The 24,221-nt window shown below is 35.4% G+C and overlaps 1 protein-coding gene across 2 annotated transcripts in view; it reads left to right on the top strand.

The window, feature by feature from the left end:
- The window catches only part of LOC102604570 (protein CHROMATIN REMODELING 20), a 60,687-nt gene that overhangs the window by 35,611 nt on the left and 855 nt on the right, over window positions 1-24,221 (top strand). The window contains exons 15-24 of one of the 2 annotated variants that reach the window (XM_006340405.2): window positions 6,161-6,302; window positions 7,704-7,853; window positions 7,932-7,987; window positions 8,062-8,365; window positions 18,812-18,947; window positions 19,444-19,502; window positions 19,710-19,933; window positions 21,955-22,158; window positions 22,243-22,321; window positions 22,401-22,669. In XM_006340405.2, the coding sequence (XP_006340467.1) occupies window positions 6,161-6,302; window positions 7,704-7,853; window positions 7,932-7,987; window positions 8,062-8,365; window positions 18,812-18,947; window positions 19,444-19,502; window positions 19,710-19,933; window positions 21,955-22,158; window positions 22,243-22,321; window positions 22,401-22,669 (1,623 nt within the window). Of the gene's footprint in view, window positions 1-6,160; window positions 6,303-7,703; window positions 7,854-7,931; window positions 7,988-8,061; window positions 8,366-18,811; window positions 18,948-19,434; window positions 19,503-19,709; window positions 19,934-21,954; window positions 22,159-22,242; window positions 22,322-22,400; window positions 22,670-24,221 lie in introns of both variants that reach the window. The other variant, XM_006340404.2, reaches the window with a different exon arrangement.

The following is a 24,221-nucleotide window of genomic DNA, read 5'->3' as shown; positions in this document are numbered from 1 at the left end:
CTGAAGATGGAGCCCTATGGAGAAGATTCATAGCAGGGAAATATGGCTTGTTTAGCCAATGGACTATTGAGGAGGTGATGGGGTCGTTTGGATGCTGTGTGTGGAGGACCATCAGAAGGTTGTGGTCACAGTTCAATAACAATACTTATATTAGTGTGGGCAATGGCCTGAAAACAGACTTCTGGAATGAAATCTGGAAAGGGGATGATAGCCTGAGGAACTTATTCCCAAACCTCTACACCTTGAGCTTACAGAGATCTGGTACTGTTGCTCAAGTATGGAGCCAACAAGGGTGGAACTTAGAAATCCACAATGGACCTCATAATCTCCATAGAATCAGAGGACATTACCCCATCGATCATCAAAGAATCTATGGTGTTGATTCTCTTACGCGCAGTGGCCATTCTGTGGAAATACTTTGTGTTCTTGTCACCCTCTTTGATCCACTGAATTCTGGATCTCTGTCTCCAATGATTGTTCAGGCTTGTTGAATCCTCAGTGGTAATATCTTCGAATTACACTTAGCAGCAGCTTACTGTATGTTCTTTTAGGTTTCTATCAAAGAGCTCATGAATGGTGTGCATGTTGTTGGTCAATTTGTCTTGTCAGTTCTAGTTGTTTCTCTCTTCTTGTTGGGCTACTTCTTAGTGAAGATGTCTAGAGGTGTTCCAGTAGTAACTATGCTAGTTTGCTCTTTTTTTTGATGAAGTAAAGGATTTCATTAAAGAGCATTAGGGTGATGCTAAAGGCAAAAGTGTAGAAAGAAAGAGAGTTAGTTCCCTTACAAGAGTAATAAGCTAGAATCAAAGTGCTAACAAAATCCAAAAAATTGTCAACAGTATTAACAGGAGACCAAAATTTCCAGCTAAACAGATTGACTAGGAATCTAGCTTTTAGAGTTCGGCTTGGAGTTGAGATCCCATCAAAGGATCTGCAATTTCTTTCATTCCAGACGCACCAAAAAATTACTGCTGGAATCAGTCTCCAGATCTTCTTGATAGTTTTATCAACTTTCCACAAAATCCAACTAGAGTAGGCTTCCTTGATGTTCCTAGGTAAGACCCAATGTAGACCAAACATATTGGGGAAGCAGTTCCAGATGTGTGCTACAAAAAGGCAATGCAAAAGAAGGTGGTTGACATTTTCAGATGACTATGGCACAAAAGGCATCTACTGACCAGAACCTTTTTCTTTTTACAAAGGTTATCATGAGTAAGCACAGCATCATTGAGAGCAAGCCATGTGAAGCATGTTACTTTAGGGGGAGTTCTAATTTTCCAAACATACTTCCATGGCCAGTTGTCCAGCAACTCATTCTGAGAGCTCATGGGGCAGTAGTTGTCTTTGACCGTGTATTTCTCCTCCTTAGACCATTCTGCGTCTGTATGTAGCCCTTCACTTCTGTATTCTGCTAGGGTGGGTAGGAGTGTGAGGAGATCATTAATTACCCAGTCTTGAAGGTTTCTTCTGAATAGAGGGAAAAATACATTTTTGTCTCTGTATTGGCTGACAAAGGAGTCTTGGTTGCTGGCTATTTGGTAGAGTCGAGGGTAAGAGACTTGCAGCGTAGTGTTGCCCAACCATCTCTCTTTCCAGAATTTAGTTCAGTATTTTTAAAGGTAAAAATTGAATCAAAAGAAAAAACTTAACACCAGTAAAGATGCTTAGTTAAGAGTAATAAATCCCAAAAGAGTATAAACACCCCTGTCCAATTACCTATAATCTTATACATCGCCTAATAGATCTACCACGTCTCCTATTTCTTCCCACATATTCTGTCTACACCTAAAAAAGAACAAATTAAGACAATTTATGCTAGTACCTTCAAAAAATCTTGAATTCCTCTCTTTCAATACTGTCAACCAAATAGAAGCAGGTAGGACCTGCCACCAGTTCTCATCACCTCCCTCTCTCCCAATACTTCTCCAGCTGCTTAGCATCACCAAGGTAGAACTTGGCATTGCCCATTTAATGCTCAAAATACAAAGGAACACGTGCAACAAATTTGTAGTTGTCTTGTAATGTAAAAATAGATGTTCATTACTTTCTCCATCCTGTCCACATAAAAGGCATCTTGAACAAATCTGAAGACCTCTCCTTTGTAATCTTTCTTGGGTTAAGCATGCTTTTCTAGTTACCAGCCAGCCAGACAATACCTGATACCTTCACTGGTATATTCACTTTCCAGACCTGCTTCCAAGGCCAGTACACATTCTCATTTTCATTGCCTTTTTGATTCAACTTCCAGTATGCTGATTTAACTGAGACTGCCCCTTTACTATTCAGCTTCCATCTAAGTCTCTGGGCAGTCAGATAAGCCATCAAAGATTCCCTTAAATTAAGCAATGTAGATTGTGCCCCAACATCCCAATCAATAAGAGCTCTTCTGAAATTCAAATACCAACCTTTTTGACTCCACATTTGGTTGATCGTAACCCGTTTTTGAGTACAGATCATTAAGAGTTCTTCTGAAATTGAAATGCCAACTTTGTTGACTCCACATTTGTTTGATCATAACCTGTTTTTGACTACTTATTGAGTACAAAACTGGAAAACTGGACTCAAGGCTATTCTGGCCGACCCACTGATATTTCCAGAAATCATTTTTTCTTCCATCTCCCACCACAATCTCCACATTACCCCCAAAAGCTTGCCATTGATTTCTTATAGTTCTCCAGAAACTGCTGCCATAGGGGCTTTTCACTTCATTTGTTGTCCACTGATTCAACATCCCATATTTGGGTGATATTAATTAAGGTTCTCCACAAATTCCGGTCCTCTGCATTGAGCCTCCATAGCCACTTTGGAAGGAGGCTTCTATTGTGCATTCTAAAAATCTTAATGCCCAATTCCCCCTGTTTCTTTCTTAAGATCACTTTATCCCATTCTACCAGATTCATGCATCTATTCTCCTCGTTGCTTGCTAAAGCAATAAGTTGTTATGAATGAGTAACAAACAAATCTTGAAATTTAAGGAGGATGACAACAAATGGAGTCCTTATTGTTTGTCTTAGTACCAATAATTCCAGAAAAAGAAAACAATGTCCAAGCCAGTTGTGTACTCACCTCTACTAATTTAATGGGCTACCTACTACTTTCGATCAACATAGGTACCAGGTAACTTTGTCCACAAAGACTTGGACAGATAGTGTTAAGTATATTATGTAAATAGAAGTATGCTCTATGCAACAACTTAAGCTTTTAGATGAGATAGTTACACACTTCACCTCTACTCTTTATCAAAAATAATCTCCATGTGCTTGGCAAAAAAGAATCAAGTTTGCACATTAGTGGACGTGTTGAAAATATAATTAAGTAAATAAAAGTGTGCTTTCTCTAATAACTTAAGCTTTTAGATGAGATGGTTTTGCACCCAAGAGTGTTGCCCAGTGGTCAATGAAGTAAGTCACGAGGTCTCTAGTTTATTCTAGCAGAGTCAAAAAACCAATTGACTTTTTCTCATTTCTTCTAGTCTTGATGGACTAAGTTACTTGGTACCTGTCGGTGGTGGAAGGTGGTATGTATCTTGTGAAATTAGTCGAGGTGCGCGCAAGCTGGTCCAATATCACAGTTATAAAAATAAATAAGATGAGATGGTCACGCACTTCAATAATAAAGAATCACCTACTATTTTTGCATATGCTGGATTTGATCTTAAGAGACATTGACTTCATTAAATCAAGGAGACCACTATGCATAATATCAATTCTGCTCTAAAATCATGTTATGGGATGTTCCAATAAGATACCATCTTGAACAAATATTCATTTTTTTGGTTAACATGCATATCAATTCTACTCAAAAATCATGTTTACTGTATAATCTCCTCGCGAGCTGCAAGAACCTACTCCTATCAAAATGAGAAGCATCAAGCAGAACTTGAACTTGAAGAAGCGAACCTCTATCTGAGAAAGCTATTGTGCGCTAGCCCCTTGTATAGGGTTTCAAACCTGCACACCCTTAAACTACAAGCTTTCTTTGAATCCCCTACAACATGGGATATTTGCCTGAGAAAACAAAAGATTCCCGGCATATGTGAATTACTCTTTGATCATGAATTGAGGGTAAAATGGATATTCAGTTCTTCAGTAGAAATATGCTGTTTATGATTGATGGTTAGCAGTTAGTGATTCTGCCACATGATATAAGTTTTCCTTGAGTTCATTTTTAGCGAATTTAACTGGGACAAAAAGAAAAGAAGAAGAATAGGACTAGGCGATATTTGCTCCTTAGTCTCATTTCTATGTGACCTGCTATATTTTTGTTTATCCCGGAGCACTGTGGCTGTATATTGTTTGGGAATCTTTTTTATACACTCTTCTATTCTTATCTCTGGATTCTGGACCCACCTTGATATTGTTAAATGTTCGAATTAATCATGAAGTTAACTTTTCATGAACTTTATGCTACTTTCATTTTAGTACAATCAAATATCAGCCTCTCTTAATAGCCAGGCTAGATGAAGGTAGGTGGCATAAAGTTGGACTACGGTTAATTAAATATCTGCCTTTCTCTTAATAACCATGCTAGATGAAGTAAGGTTGCATAAAATTGGGCTACGGTTTTGTTTTCTCCCTGCTGATGAGAGTCTTGAAATGTGACATCCTGTAGAAGGGTGATTGCTGAGGAGATAGCTTCATTATATTTTTAATAGGCATCATTGATGAAGATGGTTAATGAGTAGCTTATAACGTTTCAAACTCATCCCCATCTCTTAGTTGAGCTTTTTAGTTCTGGAGGCCATCTGGCAAATATTATTCTTGTGAGATCTTTTTACTTGTAGGGTGATATCAGTCTAGCTGATCTGGAACTAAACTTATGCATCCAAATTGCTGGAAATAGTGAAGGAGATTCAAGGATGCATTATTAGTACTGTTGAAATTGGTTCTCTGTTATTTCAAGATCAGACTCTTGGGTTTCTGCTTCTCTTGTTTTCTTCTTCTATTTCTAATGATCAGTACCATCTAAGTTTTCATGTTTTCTCTTTTGCTGCCCATCTTACTTGAGGTTATCAGTTGGTTTGATGGAAAATTTCAATCATCCCGGGAGGGAAATGCAAAATATTAAGACTTATTATCATTAACTTTGATTTTTCATATTCTTGGGCCTATAGTACTGGAAAAGGAGAAAGTGATGCAACACAGTGGGAGGGCACCACTTTAGAAAACGAGAAAATATAACAGCCAGTGGGTTCCACTAATGCACACCAACTGTGTGCTATTTAGTAGAGCCCCTATTCTGCAATCTAGTTATCATAGTGATTCTCTTTCATATTTACTAAATTTTGTCACCAAATGTGTTTTACAGAACAATCAGCTTTTCTTGTTCCACGAGTTATCAGATTGTCTTGAAGGATTCAGTGGATTCCATTAATGTACACCAAAAATAATGCTATTTAGTTGGGGGTTAGCATTACCTGCAGGTGGGTTACCTGCTATAGGGGATGACAGTCTCTCTCTGGCCCAAAGGATTAGCCATTTCCACAATATTGATAGATACAGATTTTTTCCTATTCCTATGAATTTCATTGGACCCAGAAATGATACAATTTTTTACAATCTGGTCTTCTAAAGCATTCCTTTTGAGCTGAGGGTCCAGAAACAACTTCTCTACCCCCACAAAGGAAGGAATAAGGTCTGCATACATCCTACCCTTCCTAGGCCCCACTTGTGGGATTACACTTGGTATGTTATTGTTGGTGTACTAAATGATGCTCTGTCATTTTAGATATTTTAGCCACCGGAATGAGGTCGGTGGACCCATAAAATTTGCTTGTTTCTGTGAGTCATCAGATTGAGTTGAAGATTCCTGTCTTGTATTCTTGGCAGTGATGCTTCCACTTCATCTAGTGTTATATATATTATTGGAAGTTTCCGGATACAGAATTCTTTTTATGATGTCTGGCTCTTCGTTTTATCATGTCCTGTTAGGGTTTTTAGGCATATATGTAAGGGTGTTTCTTTCAATGAGGTCCCATAATTAGCTATTATTTTCTTGTGTTTTCTTTGCATGTCCTGTTTTTTAATCGGCTGTTAGGATTTTTGTATTGTTTTTAATTGGCTGTTAGGATTTTTGTATTGAAGTACTCTGAACATTCTTTTTTAAAACCTCTGAGTCATTTCATAGGTGGCATCTTAGTCAACTTTACTCTTGTTTACAGGGAGAGAAGGGCCGAGCTACTCCAAAAATGGAGATTAAAAGGTGGCGTTTTCTTAATTGGCTACACTGCTTTCAGAAATTTGACACTGGGGAAGAATATAAAGGAGCGTCACGTGGCCAGAGAAATTTGTCAGGTCCTTCAGGTAGTGTTTGTTACCCTTAGAATTGATAATTGTGATTTTTTGATGGAGAAGAGAGGAAGATTCTCCCCCAGTTACTTCATTTTCATGTCCTTTTGGCTTAATGTTATGCTCTTTTTTGAGACAAGCAACAATTCTATTCAATAAAAACTTAGCCACCCCAGAAAAAGGTACCAAGTTGGAAACTTTACAAGCATTGAAAAGGTACTTAAACCCCTGCCCAAAACCCTATATACATTGCCAATTTAATATATTAACTCTCCGACTTCCCCCCACATATTCTGTTTACACCAAAAAAAGAACAAGCTAAGACAATTCATCCTAATTTTCTCGATAGAACTGCTAGTGCCTTCAAAATGTCTACCATTCCTTTCCTTCCACACCGTACATCAAATGCAAGCAGGAATGATCTTCCACCAGTCCTCCTCCCCACCTCTATTCCCAATACTCCACCAATTGTTCAGTAATGCCAAAGTAGAACTAGGTATTACCCAAGTTATTCCCAAAATACAAAAGAACATGTGCCACAGATTTATAGTTGTCCTGCCAAGAAGAGATGGTTGACTGTCTCAAATCGTAGATGTTTTAGCTTGGGACCTTTAGTGGACTGTCCTCTTTACTGTTGATGCTTTCTTCTAATTTTTGTCTTGTACCCCTCTGTTTCAATATTCTTTATACATGTTATTATTCTGACATGGGCCTGACTCAACTCCTTTATTTGAGTAGCTTCTCTTCCTCTTTACCCTTGTGCAAATCCGATCTTAAGTTCAACTCATTTGATTGAATTTAAGGAAGGCTTCTGGATGTCAACTTGACGTGAGGATATTGCGCCATCTCCATTCCATCCGTTGGGCATAATAGCCAATACATCAGCCCTCTTGATCGATTTCAACCCCCATTTTCCTTATCTGTCATTGTTACTGTGGTCATTATAGTTCTAGGTTCTTCATGACCATCATCAGCACCACCTTGATAGGAATTTGTCGTCTTTTAATTGTTACCGTTCTCAATCTTTTTAATGTCTTTTCTCCTCTGCATTTTTTGACAAGAAAAATTAAAGGTGAAACTAGTGTATGGACGCTTGTGGTTGAAGTTGAGCATAATACATTTCATCTCAATTAACCCAACTTGATTTTGAAATGTTGGTAATGCGTATAAACTCCTATTCGTCCTCTAGAAGTCATATAAAAAAGAGTGCTGGACTCTTCTTCTCTGTTTGAAATGAATCTAGTTGATTCTTAGATAACTTAGATTTGTGAATGCTTCTCCATGCTGTTGGGGTTAAAATTTTATAGTCCTCTCCGTTCCATATACTCCCCCCTTCTTTTAGTTGAACTTCCTTCTTTTTTTGGTTTAACTAGAGCAAAAATTTCTCATCTGATTCAAATATGTTCCGCTTGCCAGGACGGACCCGACATACTTGTTTGTGATGAGGCTCATATTATCAAGAATACCAGAGCTGATGTTACTCAAGCCTTGAAACAAGTTAAGTGCCAGAGAAGGATTGCATTAACTGGATCTCCTCTTCAAAACAATTTGATGGAGTACTATTGTGTAAGTCTGTGATGAAGTTGTTTATTTGGTAAGACTTTAATATAGAAATCTAGTCTTACTATTTTGATTTCATGGCAGATGGTTGATTTTGTGAGAGAAGGATTTCTTGGCAGCAGTCATGAATTTAGAAACCGGCAAGTCATCTTTCCTTTTAACTGCACTGTGCTTGCTTTTTATGTATTTTGACAATATTATCTTCCTGGTGCAGCTTCCAGAATCCAATAGAAAATGGTCAACACACCAATTCTACAGCTGATGATGTTAAGATTATGAATCAGCGATCTCATATTCTCTATGAACACTTAAAAGGATTTGTTCAAAGAATGGACATGAATGTCGTGAAGATGGATTTGCCACCAAAAACTGTCTACGTGATGTCTGTAAAGCTTTCTTCTTTACAGAGAAAATTGTATAAAAGATTTCTAGATGTTCATGGCTTCACCAAGGAAAAGGTTTCTGGTGAGAAGATAATGAAGAGATCCTTTTTTGCCGGGTACCAAGCCTTGGCTCAGGTACTTTCTTGTTGGCAATTGGCATGTTTCTTAGTTTACTTGTTTTTTTGGATGAAATTAATGTATGATAAGAGCCCCACAGTTAATTAGCTTACTTGTAAAAAGCAGCAAGTGACGACGTGGTTTACTGTATCAATAGAATGCGAAACAAAATATCTTCAAGCAATATGAAAATATGCCTTCTGCACATGTTTGTGTTCTTATATTTACTACTTCTGCAGATATTTACTGAATACTCATAAAGCGATTCTAAATAATGTATTGAAAATGCAACAACTTGACGCCAACTTGATGCCAAGATAGTACTAGAGTTGGTGTTCTTTCTGTAAAAAAATAATAAGTAGGATATTCGCAATGAAGGTCCTATTCTTATAAAGACTATATGAAATTAATGTACTATCTTTATCCTTTATATACTGTAGATAGCACCAAAAAGTTGAAATCCATTAACATTTGTATATAAGCTGCTGTACACTTTCTTCCCTTAAACACATCTCACATTTCCTTCCTTCCATATATAGCAGCATATACAAGCAGGGATGGTGCTCAGTAAACCAGTGAAGAAGATTTTTTTTCTTGTCAAAAAAAATCTTCTTTACTGGTTTACTAATACTGCTGGAGTTCCAACAATTAGTAACTCTTTGACTGTCTATGTAATAACAGTGACAATCTTTCAAAGATGGAAGAATAATGTCTAAATCTGTTAAGCCACCAAGCTATGCAAGCTGCCACTTTCAATTTCTTTGTTACAGATGAAACACCTACTGCATAACAAAAATCCTAGTCTCTGTAAATTGTTATGTGCAAGGCATGTAGCTTTAGCCACCAACCATATGAAACAGTTTATTTTACAAGGGGTTTTAAACTTTCAGAGTTGCTTCCATGGTCAATTGTCAAAGTTAACTCCCCCACCCTTGAGGGTCTTGTAACATGGATTAACTGTTTAACTTTCAATTTTGCTGTACATTCCATACCATATTTCCTCCACTTGATCATTGAGGGATACCATCTCTAAATCTTTAAATGGGAGAACAATTCTGGGGATTTTCCAGTCAAAACAATTTCTAAATGAAATGCACCAAGTGTGTTACCATTCCAGAACTGAGACAAGATTACTAGCTGTGTCAGTGAAGGTATAAAGATCATAGTATTCGAGTTATAGGTGGAGTATGACCTACTCAAGTGTCTTGTCAGAAACTAGTTTTGCAGCCTAACTGGATATTTGTAATTGTAGGCCATAAGCTACTAATGTGTTTGCAGAGGCTTACTTGTGAGAGGGTAGTATAGGATTAGGGTTTCAAGAGCTTTACTCACCATATTTGTTAGAAATTTACCTTTCTCCATAAAGATCCTGTTTCTTTACCGTATCTCCACAACCACTTCAAAAGCAAACTATCATTGTGTGATTTTAAGTTTTGATGTTAGATACTTTTAGCGAATCTGGCACACCTGTTGACATTTTTGAAGAGTCAAGCAACATAGGCCGACTCCATTGCTACTTTTCTCCAGCATAACCTTGTCCCACATCACCAAATGGAAAACCTCCTATCCCCGTCAACCTTCCATAAAAGTCCCTTCGAATTCTTTCTAGCTTCTTTTTCACATTCACACTCAATGAACTAAAGTCATAAGAAAAATAGGGAGTCTTGAACACTATTATTGAGAGTCTTCCTTCAAGTGAAAGATACCGCCTTCTCCAAGTAGCTAATCTCCGTTCAACCTCGAATTTCTGCCACACCTGTTTTGATTTGTATCTCGCACCTTAAGGCAAACCAAGACAATTCAAAAGTTCTTTTGGCTCCTGTATTTCCTAGACAACATTTATATCTGCTACCGTAGTAATATGAACAAGAATAGTATATACAATCCCACTTAGAACATGAATAGGGATATGATTAGTAAATAAAATATTACTTGGAAAAGTATTGTTTGTAGTGTTCTATTTGGAAAATGAGTCTAATATAGTGTCTATAAATAGGATCTTAATGTAATAATGTAGATACACAATTCAATAATATTCTTCTCCAATATTTCTCTCATGGATCAGAGCTTCTATGATCCTGGTAGAGAGTCAAAGAGCTTTCGCTGCCGGCGGGCGTCTATGGCCTATATATGCCGCCCTTCTGGCCAATGCTTATGTTAACAAAAGTAGGGCTAATGATAAATGCATGAACCCCATATCCAGGGGAAGAAAACTCAGTAAACATGTCATCATGCGTCAATATACGACGATTTTCTAGGACTATTTTGTGTCAACCCTGTATCCGTCGCTGTTGAAGTAGCACTGAGTCATCTTTTCGATGAGTACTTTCGCATATTCAATTTGCGTAGCATCAGCATCTTTTTGGTGACTACTTTCTCATATCTAATTTGTGTAGCACCGTGCCATTTTTGTGGTGACTACTTTCTTATATCCGATATGCATAGCAACGTGGCATCTTTACGATGACTGCTTTCTCATATTTGATTTGCGTAGCTCTATGCCATATTTTCGGTGACTACTTTCTCATATCTAATTTGTGTAGCACCATGCCATCTTTTTTTTTTTATTTGAGAAAGTTAACATTTTATAGACAACAATACACGAATGGTGCATCAGGAGTATACAGTAAGCAAAACCAAAAAATCTATCATTTATACCCCTCCTAAACTATCTAAAAAGTGACTAATAGCCTCCACCTCTTTGGGGAGCATCGTGACATCTTTTCACCGACTATTTTCTCATATCCAATTTGCATAGCATCGTGCCATCTTTCTAGTGACCACTTTCTAATATTTGATTTGCGTAGATCGTACGATTTTTTCGATAACCTCTTTCTCATATTTGATTTGCGTAGCACCATGCATCTTTAGGTGACTGCTTTTTTGATATATGATTTGCATAGCACAATGCATCTTTCCAAGGACTACTTTCTCATATCTAATTTATGGACATCGTGCATATTTTGAAATTACCCTCTTATGTATGACTTGCGTAGCACTGTGTGTTTTATTTGGTGACTCCTTAGATTTGATTTGCATAGTTCTGTGCGTCTTTCTGGTGACACCTTAGATGTGTCTTACATAGTTTCAATTTCATCAATGTTCGGCAAACTCCAACACTTCCTCAAAGTCCAGCAACCTTCGGCGACCAAAACCCAACTTGCGTCACCGGTCGCACAGATCTCTCACATGTGGCAAGATCTAGGGTTCTAGTGACCGCATTGGTGTGTGAGCCTGTCCGGCCAATTTTCCATTGACTTTCTTGTTCAATATTGATTAGTCTCTTTATTTCAAGATGATTCATATATTTCATACCAAATTTTGAGCACTTTCCCACTACCATTTCATTGTTTCTGGTAGATTTGAGTTTTCCAGCCATGTTTTCTCTATATTTTAGAAAATTTTTTGTCAAAAAGGGTATACTCAGATATTTGGGCTGGATTGTGGTGATAATTTCTCTCCCATGTCTAAAATAGCATTTGTCTTCCTTTTTCCATCTATGGTTGTCATTTGCCATTTACATTTTAATCAGTTGGACATTAAGAATGTTTTCGCCATGATGGTCTCGAGGAAGAAGTTATATGGAGCAAATACCTGGTTTTCTTGCTTAGGAGGAGTCTCCTTGTATGTCGATTGCTCAGGTCACTCTATGGCCTAAAGTAATTTTCTCAAAGTTGGTTTGGGAAGTTCAACATCATAATTGAGGAGTTTGGCATGACTCGTAGTGGAGTTGATCATTCTGTGTTTTATTGACATTTTACATCAAATCAAGTATTTCATGAGCGAACTAAACACATTAAAATTTACTATCACTCTATCAGAGAAAAGATACTCGGGAGATATTATTACAAAATTTGTGAAGTCGAGTGATCAACTTGTAGATATCTTTAGCACCGATCCTCGTATTAGTTACATCTATAACAAGCTAGGTACATATGACTTTTATGCACCAATTTGTGGGGTAGTGTTAGAAAGGTAATATGAACAAAAATAGTACATACAATCCCACTTAAATTATGAATCTCTTTTCCACTTAAATGAATCTCTTTCCCAAATTAATCTTAGGTTTGAAACTGCTAAAAAAGAACTAAGATAAACCTCAATCATCTTAGTTGTGATTCTTCAGCACCACATAATTAAGAAGAGTATCATCTATGAGAAGGTGAGAGATTTCTACCTCAATGATCCTAATTAGGAACCTTTACCTAGACAAAAAAGGGTTCACTTGAATAAGCATGTGTGTTTCTTGTACAATTTTTTTTGTTTATAAATTTGCCACTATTAGAATATAAAATAGCTAATTGAATAAAGATAACTAGTGAAGTGTAATTCTATTCATAATGAGAAAGCTCATGTATACTAAAGGTTTATATATGATTTTCTATGAAAGATGCATAATCTTCTGTACAATGGGAACCTTATGAGTGAACCAAAAAGGACTTTAAAGAAAAGAGGCTACCCCTTAGATGTTTCCCTCAAAATAGGAGATATCTCCTATTTCTCTCATGATATGCCACCCAAAAAAGTGTTAACGGAGAAACATGCCTACATCCCACACTTTTACGTATTTAGTCCATGCTCTAAAGATCTGATTAGATAATGCTATCATTCATAATATTCGTCATGGTCCATTATACTCAAACCATCTTAATAACACCCTACAATAGACATGGGTGAAGCTACTTGGCAATGCAATAAAAGATGATCTGTTGAATTTTTTTGGGTATGATTGGTTGCTGACAACTTGAATGTTATTAATTCATAGTGAGGACCAACTTCGGCCTTAACTCTTTACACACAATATTTTCTTTCCCTCACACTCTTATCAACCTTATTTGTTGCTCTATTATTTTTTCACTTGATCACGGACTTCTTGCTTACTTGAGCACTTGCTCTTTACTTGTGCGTTCACTATTTATTTGAGTGCACAGACTACTCAAATGACCACCTCTATCTATAGGTGGTGATGCAAGGATCAGTGGATGTAGTATTCAAAATTACACCTTCCACCTATTACTAGAAATGTACCTTCTAGAATGCTTCTAGGCTTCTCATTCTAGAATTCTCACTCTAAATATTAGTATGATCCATATAAGTATAATCTTAATTATTTATCTCTCCTAATGATTATACCAAGCTTTCAAACACACCTTTTATTGATTGTGATTAGTAAACAATTATCTCCTTTCATAAAATGTCCTCATTCTGATTTATATTTGAGCTATAAAAAAGTTGAACGTTCTTTTGCTAAGAGATTTTGTGCTTTTGTATAACAAAAACTTTAGTTGATTTTAAAGTTTTAAATACAAGGAAAATAATTAAATTACAATTTTGTTCAATGTGAAATCTATTTTCAAAGAATAAGAAAAATCAACACACATCTCACTAATAAGTTCGTGCTTCTCCCAAGTTTCTATTAAAAAATAAAAATGACTCATAAACCTAAAGTGAATTTAAAACGTGAGTTTCTTAATGCATAATGTGAATTTGCAAGATCTTTTCTAATGAGTTTATAGTTTTGAAACTTTTAAGTTCAAATTGATAGAGAATTATATGAACGAAAATAAATAAATCTTAAACCTAGAGTTCGAAATATGATTGCCCTAATGTTTAATGTGAACTTACAAGCTTTTATGGTTACCAAACTTTTCCTTTCCGGCCATACAAACCTATAATTTATTTTATATATAAAGGTTTCTAAATATAAAAAAAGTTCAAAGTAATCTTTGTGTTTCTTATTGCCAATGAATTGTGAAAGGTTTTAATGACATAAAGACTCCTATACCTAAAAGGAATATGTTAGAATATGAATAGGAACAAGGATAGTATAATGACAAATATATGACCAAAGAAATTGAATTTTTTTTATGATTAAGTGAAATATCAATTGTTTAGTGTCACTTCTTCATAAGAGGCTCATTGAAAAGGAAAAGTTTTTCTTAGAACTTTGATGACGACACTGAAGCGCACATAAAGCGAGGCAAAGCGCTCAACACGTTTTGAGCCTCGCTTTAGGGCTTAAGCGCGCTTAAAGCGCGCCTTTGATAACATTGCACTACATTAGACTCCTTTCCCAACTAGGACACTACATTATAATCCTTTTCTCAAGTAGGATTCTACATATTATTCTTATTCCTATTCCTATTCTTCGGTTATCAAAAAGAATAGGAATAGGAATAATATGTAGAATCCTACTTGAGAAAAGGATTATAATGTAGTGTCCTAGTTGGGAAAGGAGTCTAATGTAGTGCAATGTTATCAAAGGCGCGCTTTAAGCGCGCTTAAGCCCTAAAGCGAGGCTCAAAACGTGTTGAGCGCTTTGCCTCGCTTTATGTGCGCTTCAGTGTCGTCATCAAAGTTCTAAGAAAAACTTTTCCTTTTCAACGAGCCTCTTATGAAGAAGTGACACTAAACAATTGATATTTCACTTAATCATAAAAAAAATTCAATTTCTTTGGTCATATATTTGTCATTCATGTTTACAATTATTAGTTTTGGACTAAACATACACATTTTATTTTTTCACCCTTTGCGCCTTTTTTCATTAAAGCCCACGCTTTATTTGCGCTTTGCGCTTAAAGCCCCCACGGACCTTAGAGCTTTTTTACGCTTTTCGCTTTTAATAACACTGATGTAGTGTCTATAAATAGGGTCAATGTAATAATATAGATACACAATTCAATAATATTGTTCTCCTATATTTCTCACATGGTATCAGAGCCTCTACGATCTTGGTAGAGAATCAAAGAGCTCTGTTGCCAGCGGGCGGCTATTATCCATATAATTCTTCCTATCGGGCCGACGATTATGTTAGCAAAAGTTGGGTCATCATGTATCTTTTCGGTGACTATTTTCTCATATCTAATTTGCATAGCATCGTGCATATTTCCGGTAACTACTTTTTTCATATTTAATTTGCATAGTACAATGCATTTTTTTGGATTATCTTATATCTGATTTGTGTTGCACTGTGCATCATTCCGGTGACTACTTTCTCATATCTCATTTATATAGAGCACCGTGCCATCTTTCCGGTGACTAGTTTTTCATATCCGATATGCATAGTACCGTGCCACCTTCTACTTTCTTATATGTTTAGGGTTGTGCCATCATTCCGGCCCTACCAATATAATTTTATTTCTCAGATTGTAAGCACTTTCAACCATCAAATCTAATACTCCGACCTATGAGCATGTTTGGGCCAATTTTTTGACGACTTTCTTGGTTAATATCGACTCGTTCATTGATTTCAAGATGATCCATGTATTATATACTAGATTTTGAGCACTATTTAGCAATCGCTGCACTGTGAAGTCTCTATGGAGCAACCTGAGGGAGTTTAGTAGCCTTGTATGTCGATTACACAAGTTACTCTATGGACTGAAACATTCTTCTTGAGCTTGGTTTGAAAAGTTCATCACAATAATTCAGGAATTTGGCATGACTAATAGTGGAGCTAATCGTTATGTGATTCGTCACATTTTGCATCAAATTCAGTATTTAATGAGAAGACTAAGCACATTGAGATTGATTGTCAATTTTGTGAAGTCTAATGATCAACTTGAAAATATCTTCACCAAGCCCCTCACCGATCCTTGTATTAATTACATTTGTAACAAGCTAAGTACATATTTCTATATGCACTAGCTTGAGGGAGAGTGTTAGAATAGGAATAGGAATAAAAATAGGAATGAGAATAATATATAGAATCCTATTTGAAAAAGGATTGTAATGTAGTGTTCTAGTTGAGAAAGGAGTCTAATATAGTGTCTATAAATAGGGTCTCAATGTAATAATGTAGATACACAATTCAATAATATTTTTCTCCTATGTTTCTCAATCAAAAGTGGAAAAGTTTCCTAACATGACTTCACAAAACTTTAGTTAATTTAATATCTGAAATGTTAGAAAAATAATTAATGACTATTTTGTTTTGTGAGAAATCTATTTTTTAAAGGGTGAACGATATTTCGCTAAGGGTCTTTCACTTTTAATATAATATGAAAGTAGTTCAAATGTAATATGAAAATGTATTGTATAGATAGATAAGTAAATATATCATTTAAATATAGATAGATAATTTTTTATTCATAAAGAGTCCTTTATGTTTTTTCGCAAATTAAAAAATTAAGACAAATTTTGATTTCTCAAGATCCAAAATAAACTCTAAAATTTATGTAAAAAAAGTGAAGTGAATGTCGCATCAATCAATTCAATTTTTTTATGTAAGGAATACAAATTATGTAAATATAAATATACATTAAAAGAGATGTAATTCACTTATTCCATTGACGCGATAGTGGAATTTAATATAATTAGATATCTTCTAAACCTGTAGCATTTAATAATTTGGTTGAATTAGTTAATATTAAATTGACTTAAATGCTTAGTATGTATGCAAAGAATACTTAGAGTAAATACATGTAAATTATTAAGAAATATTTTGGTAGCATTTTTCTTTCCAAATTAGTTCCAATGCCATTTCATATTCATTGTCTGATTAGAGTTTAAGCTCCAATAACAAGACTTCACAGAAAATGTCCCTTTTCCGTGCATTTTGGAGATTGGAATATCAGGAACTAATGGTGGGGAAACGATTGTTGCATTCTTGAACTTCATTTAATGAAACCTTCAAAATTAAGTTATTTTTTTTTCCTTATAATTTTCGTACAACTTCAACCTCAAAATATACCGAGTCCCCAAGTGAATGGTTTAAAACTTGAAAGCATTGAAGGGAGTATTCTTATAGAGTGTTTATACTAGGACAATGAATGTAAGGCATATTTTGTATAAACACTGTTAACACTTAATTGTGGTTAAGTGATGTATATAATTATTTTGATTTGTTGATTCTAAAGGTAAATCATTTAGTTAGGTGTAAACACCCGGTGCCTATTTCCCGTATTTTATGTTAATACAAACATATAATAAACAAACTTTTCAGGTTTCTTGTGACATCACAGAGATTATTTTTTTGGGCATCTTGTTGATTTTAGTTATTTAATTCTACTTGAGAAGATCAATGCTTAGAATAGCTAAGACATTGATTTGCAATACATAGTGTACTTAAATTTTAGACCTTGAAAAGTAAAGAATGAAAACAGATGCTACTTAAAAGCAAACAAATAATTTGAAATGTCGAGAAATCAAGATAAAATAATATGTTAATGTAAATATTGATGAATGCGCAACATAGAACATCAAACTAAAGTTATAAGAGGAGAAGTGTAAAGTAGAGATGAAAGTTCACCTGTATTGCACATAATATATTTTATTTCATAGTTGATCTTCAACTCTTTTTACAGCCCAATGATATTGTGTTGGAACATATTGATCCCATTACTAATTTTGTTTATTTATTTCTCGAGTTCGTGATGGTTGGTTCACCGTGAATGATTCAACGTAATTTCTTATTCAACTCCTATATCTACCAAAATCCTGAAGAAGTATTTGTTTGAAATTCTATTTGAATTGTTCTTTGTTAAACTAAATTAGCCTATATATTAGTAGTAGAAGTTAGAATTCGACTAAAAAAGTGCATACATTACGTGTACCTTTGGATCTCAAAAGGGACATTATCTGAAAGAATTTGAATAAGGTAAAATCATAATGATTTTAAAGTTCGGAAAATTAGGGCTTCTTACTTGATTCAAATAAGGAGAGAATTAATAAGCAAACTTTTAGATGATTTCAAAGTACTAATTATTAAGAATATACCTAAACGACATTTCATTAAGAACCTTCGTGCTTTTAATATAATATAGGATATAGATTGTTCCTATGTGAACTTTGAAAAGTATAGCTATTGCCCAGCTCGGATAACGGGATAGTTATGGTAAGTGGAAGATCAACATGAAACTTGTTTAACAATATGGTGAATTCTCTGAAAATTGAGCAGGGGGGTGACTGGAAAAAGCGGAGGATTACCTAGGATTGATAGAGCTAACCTCAACTATTTTGGGATTGAGCTATGAAAAAGAAAATGAAATAAATAGAAGTTTCTCTTTCTTCTCTTTGTTTCTTGTAATAAATAGACAATCAACATGAAAATAGTTTTAAAAAACATGAAAACGTCTTAACCATGGTGAGTACTCATAAAATTGAGCAAGTGGTTTGAGCTGGATAAAGCAAAGGAATACCTAGGATTAATATAGCCAACATCAACTGTTTTGGGGTTGAGCTTTAGTTAATTGATCGTTGCTTTTTAGCCACGGTCATCCTGTTTTCTGGTTCATTTTCCTTATGAATAGTTCTTTTTATAAAAAGCAAAGGAAATAAATAGAAATTTTGTTTTCTGAAGCCTGGATGAAAACATCCGTCATTTTTGTAAAATGAATAATGCAGAGTTCGTTGGAAAATTCAAGTCTTTGGTGTTTTTATTTACTTAACATGGTTACAGTGGCTCTTCCATATATGTGTATATAACGATAGATATCTGCTAACAAGAAGTGTTGTTGATTATAGATATGGAACCATCCTGGGATTTTGCAATTGATGCGAGAAAACAGAACCTGTAGTCGTCCTGAAGATCCTGTTGAGATCCTTCTTGCTGATGATTGCTCAAGTGATGAGAACACAGATTATAATGTGGTTCCTGGAGGTACTTTTTGTTTTCCTTCACTCTGGGTATAACGTACCAGCTAGCAATTGGTTTTTTTTGGTAGTTACAGATTCATTAGAAGGATTTAATTTTTGAGCCTATAGCATATTGATAAAGATCTGCCTCTTGAGGCATCCAGAGGAATCTTTAAATTGAGCTTCCATGTAGTTGGATGTATTTCCTGATATATATTGCATATTAATCTCTCTATGATATTTTAGCAGTGTTGATTAAGTATATCAACTGCATGATGTATTGAATTCGTGTACAATGTGTGCAAGTGACCAACACTTGTGGAAATATTTCACCTGCTCCTGTTCTGATACCAGGAGCCATGTCTGGCTTCTATAACCATTTTTCTGTGGCCTGATTTAAGTGAGTTCAGGATAATAAATAACATTGGGTTGTAGTAAGCGTTTCCATTAATATGTTATTGAAATGACAACTAGCCTATCTTCATTATCACATATAAATATCTGTTTTTCAGTTTCTGCAGAGAAGCCGAATAGCAACAATGAAGCTCTCAAAAAAAATCATAATGGCTTCCTCCATGGGGTATACTTCTTGCTCCGATTTGCTAACTTCTGTAATTTTGCTGGTATGGTTAATTGATGGATGTGCAGGAAACTCTTGCCATCTGTCTGTAGTATATATGCTTCGTTTTGTATCTACATTCTACAATTCATGTTATATGTGGTGATTGTTCCCTTTTATTTTGAAATGTCATTATTAGTTTCCCAGCTCACTGTTTCTGTTTTGCAGGATTGGTGGAGTGATCTTCTAGAAAATAATTGCAAAGAAGTTGATTATAGTGGCAAAATGGTTTTGCTACTCGACATCCTGACAATGAGCTCTAATGTTGGTGACAAAGCACTAGTGTTTAGTCAGAGCTTGTCAACCCTAGATCTCATTGAACAATATCTTTCAAAACTAACGCGCCCAGGGAAAAAGGGGAAGTACTGGAAACGGCGGAAAGACTGGTACAGGTGTGTATACCTTGTTTAAATTATTTTGGATGATGATCTTTCTCAAAAAATAAATTATTTTGGATGATGATGAAAATTACCTCATTGTTGTTATTGTTAATACTACAATACATGATTTTACTGATTCTCTTTGGCATTTGTTGAACTGTCTGATTCAACACGTTACCTTGCATAAGAGCATAGTTCCTTTTTTTCTTATGGGCCAAACTTGTGAACATCTTTTAACGAAGGGTGGTGGTGAGATTTTTACCCAAGACCTCTGCCTACTATTGTACCATGTTGAAGTGTGTGACCATCTCATTATAACACTTGAGCTATTAGGAACACACTTTTATTTGCTTACTATGTTTTCAACACGCCCTTTCAAGTACAGACTTTAATTTTTATTGATGGGTGGAGATGGAACTCGAACTCTTGATATTTGCCTGTTTGGATATCACATTGAAAAAGTGGACCTTAAGCTTAACCATCCTCAAAAGCCAGTTGATGTGGTGAGGATTGCCCAAGAACATTTAAAGAGACAAATGTCCACTCTCCAATCAATGTGGGACAATTTAACATCATATTGTATACTCATGCTTGTCAACTGGAGCTTGGATAACATAATATGAAGCCCAACATTAGGAAATACAATAACATGTAAGGTTCTGCCTCTACTTCAACTCAAAAGTTAGCACATGATGTGAGAATTGTCCAATACCAAGACTAGGATCTCAGCCTGTTATAATATTATGGTAAAGTGTGTCCATCTTATCTAAAAACTTGGCATGTTAGAGGGAGCACACTTTTATTTACTAAAAGTATCTTCTAACAACATTAGTGCGGGAACCATCTTTGTTGTTGCATTTCTTATGAATATCTCACAATGTGTCATTTGAAAGATACAATTCTTGCAAATTCCATCGTCTTCAAAAGAACATTTGACCTATTTTTAGAGTGATTCCAATCATCTAGTCAAAGAAAAAATTGACATTTCCCCAGTCAACAATGGAAAGAAAACAAGCCCATTGATTCACATATTATGCGGCACACACCTTTACATATTTTCAGAGATTGTCGTTATAATTACTAGCTATCCAAGCGCACTCTCAAAGAAGTAGACATAGTTGTCTACTCATCTTGTTAGTTTTACTTATTAGTTTAGCTTTTCTTATTCATCACATGAGCTCTTTAGGGCCGGATCTCTTCCTTCTGGTTATGGTAAAATGGAACATAAAAAATAATTGGTGCACTGAACATTAATTAAATAAGTAGATTTATTTTAAAAGTTGTCTTATTGAAATTGTCCTCAAATTCCATCTAAACTAAAATTGCCAACATTTCTTCTTTCCTCGCACTATACCTCAGAAGATTTAGAAATGAATTGAGTGTTCCACTTGTTGTCTCCTTATATGGTTTTGGTTAGTCCTCGTATCATTAGCTAGTTTTTGGGGTTGAGTTAGGCGCAAGGTCCATTTCTTATAATAGATCGAACTCATAGTGTTGTCCGTGCTCTAGAAATCCAGTCTTTGACGTGTTGGGGATGTTAACCGTCCCACATTGGTGGAGGGAATTGATTATTTCTTTATATAGCATTAGTCAATCCTCAACTTCACAACGTAATTTTTGGGCTCGAGTTAGACCCAAGGTCCATTTCTTATCAAATATTACACCAGACTTTGTACTACATCTTAGTCAAAGTTTTTCCAGTTTTGATGGTCAGGAAGCCCAATATCGTTGTTGTTTTTGGAAACAGAGAGGGTTACAATAAGGGGAAGTAGATGAACTTGTAGACTTCTTAGGTGCCTTGTAAATCTAGATTCTGACTTACTCCTTTGTGTAAAAAATATTTTCGGAGGTGGCAAACGTTCCTTAATGCTGAGGAATACAATAGTACGAATTGTCAAAAGAAGTTACGATAAGGGGATATAGTGGTGATTGCTATTTCGCTCAATTTATTCTGCGGATGTGGTTTATCTTCGTTTTCTTGCTTTCACTAATTGTGTTATTGAGAGTTTTTGGTCTCCAATTTTGGGTAATAGGATTGATGGAAGAACAGAATCATCTGAAAGGCAGAGACTTGTTGACTGTTTTAACAGTCCATTGAATAGAAGGGTTAAATGCGTACTGATATCTACTAGAGCTGGATCTCTTGGTATCAATCTTTATGCTGCCAACCGTGTAATTATAGTTGATGGCTCTTGGAATCCAACTCATGATCTTCAAGCTATATACCGAGCTTGGAGGTGTGTCTTCCAAATTTGTTCATTATAAAACACCCAGGTTCCATTAGAATATATATTTAGCCTGAATGCTTTGTATGGTTCTAGGTATGGTCAAACGAAACCTGTTTTTGCTTACCGTTTACTGGCACATGGAACAATGGAGGAAAAGATATACAAGCGTCAGGTAAAAGAAAGAATCCAGAATCAGCTCATGTCAGAATAGCTTTTATTTCTCGAATTATTTAAGCGGATGATTTAAGCAGGTAACAAAGGAAGGTCTTGCAGCACGGGTGGTTGATAGGCAACAAGTACATAGAACTATATCTAAAGAGGAAATGTTGCATCTTTTTGAATTTGGAGATGATGAAAGCTGTGATATACCTCTGGAATTGAAGCAAGTTAGAGAACATGCTGGTGAAGCAAACGCAAATGTAGATGTTGGAAGTGTTCTGAAACAAAAACTAACCCTTCCAAATGGAAGCTCTTCTTCTGACAAGCTAATGCAAAGTTTGATCGAAAGGCATCATCCACGGTAGGATGTTCTTTTCTTGCTTCGTTATTTTCAATAATTTCTTCAGAGCATAACTTCTGTTGTTTTCAATGTGTTTTGGGAGTCTTGTGCAATGAGTTTGTGTTCTGAGATTTTTCAATTATACATTTTCATTAAACTATATATAGCTGAGTGTGTATGTGCGTTTTAGAATAAGTTTCACTTTATCTTTCACCTTTCTTAATAGTGTAATGGTTTGCGTGCTTTAGACTTCATAGGAGAAAATATCCAGAACCTGTGGGGGTGACTGATTTGCTATAATCGGAAAAGCCCAATTGTTTTTATTTGTCTAGGCCAGTTTAAGTATGCTCGGTTCCTTTCTCTAAGAGAATAAGTATGTTGATATTTAAAGAATTATGCAGAAAGAAACAGTAACGAAGTATTTTTTTCCCTTCTCCAAAAAAAACAACCAAAAAAACTCTGTTCCTGTTTCTTTCTGCATAATTATTATTCGCTTAGAAAATATGGGTGTCTGGAAGTTCTTTTCATAGTTTTCTTCATCGTTCTTAAAATCAACTTTTTGATCTGTCAATGCTGAATGAGACTGGTTGTTTCTGTTATCAAGTCGGTTGTTGTTGTCTGATGTCAGCCTTGCACCAGCTGAGTCAGGAACTAAACAAAACAGTCCACTAGCTGGAGTAAGATGATATTACTGTCATCACTTCTAGAAACCTTGTTATGATATCCCTCTTTCCAGAGTGAAAAGAGTATCCACCAGCTGATTTCTTGGTTGACCTGGATCACTTTATTCTTTTTTTAGTGTCTGATAAACCCAAGCGTACCTTAAGATCTGTTATGATATGTAAGTTATCCGGGCATTAGTGCCCCTGCTTAACCTATGAAAAAGAAATGAAAAATTCTATGGAGCACCTACTTCTCATATTTTGAGCTCATAATGCTCTAGAAGTTTTCGAGCAAATGCCTTTTGTTTTCAGCGATTCTCCATATTTTACTTCTATCATTTCCATACTGATTTTTGCAGTTCTTCCTTCGCTACTGATGCTGACAAGTTGACTCTATATATTTCCTCTAGAACCAAGTATACCACCTTTAATCCAAGTGTTAGCTCTATCTAGAGTGACTATTTTTTATTTGTGTTAATATGATGTGTTGATTCTTCTCCTCTTTTCTGTTTTAACTTTCTTTAGGTGTTCTCTTTTTATTAATCTAGTGGTTATTAGTTAAAACCATAACCTGCAATGTCTTTTGGGTTAAAGGACATCCCTACTTATGTATTTGTCTGGATGTTTTTTTAGCAATTCATTCAAGCTTAAGATTTTTTTCTGGGTGTACTTGGAGCTTGTTTGGATTGGCTTATTTAAAGTGCTTTCAAGCCTAAATAGCTTTTAAGCACTTCTGGAGTATTTTGGGTAAATTAAAAAAGTTCTTATAAGCACTTGGTTTGAAGCTAAAATGATAAAAATAAGCCATAAGTACTTTTAAGCACTTTTGGAGTGTTTGGGTAGATTATAGAAGTGCTTATAAGCGCTTGGTTTTAAGCTAAAATAATAACAATAAGCCCAAGTTATAAGTT

The sequence above is a fragment of the Solanum tuberosum genome, unplaced genomic scaffold (assembly GCF_000226075.1).
Source record: "Solanum tuberosum cultivar DM 1-3 516 R44 unplaced genomic scaffold, SolTub_3.0 scf00018, whole genome shotgun sequence".
Lineage (NCBI taxonomy): Eukaryota > Viridiplantae > Streptophyta > Magnoliopsida > Solanales > Solanaceae > Solanum > Solanum tuberosum.
The sequence above is the reverse complement of the archived record's forward strand: the minus strand, read 5'-3'. Positions and strand labels throughout refer to the sequence as shown.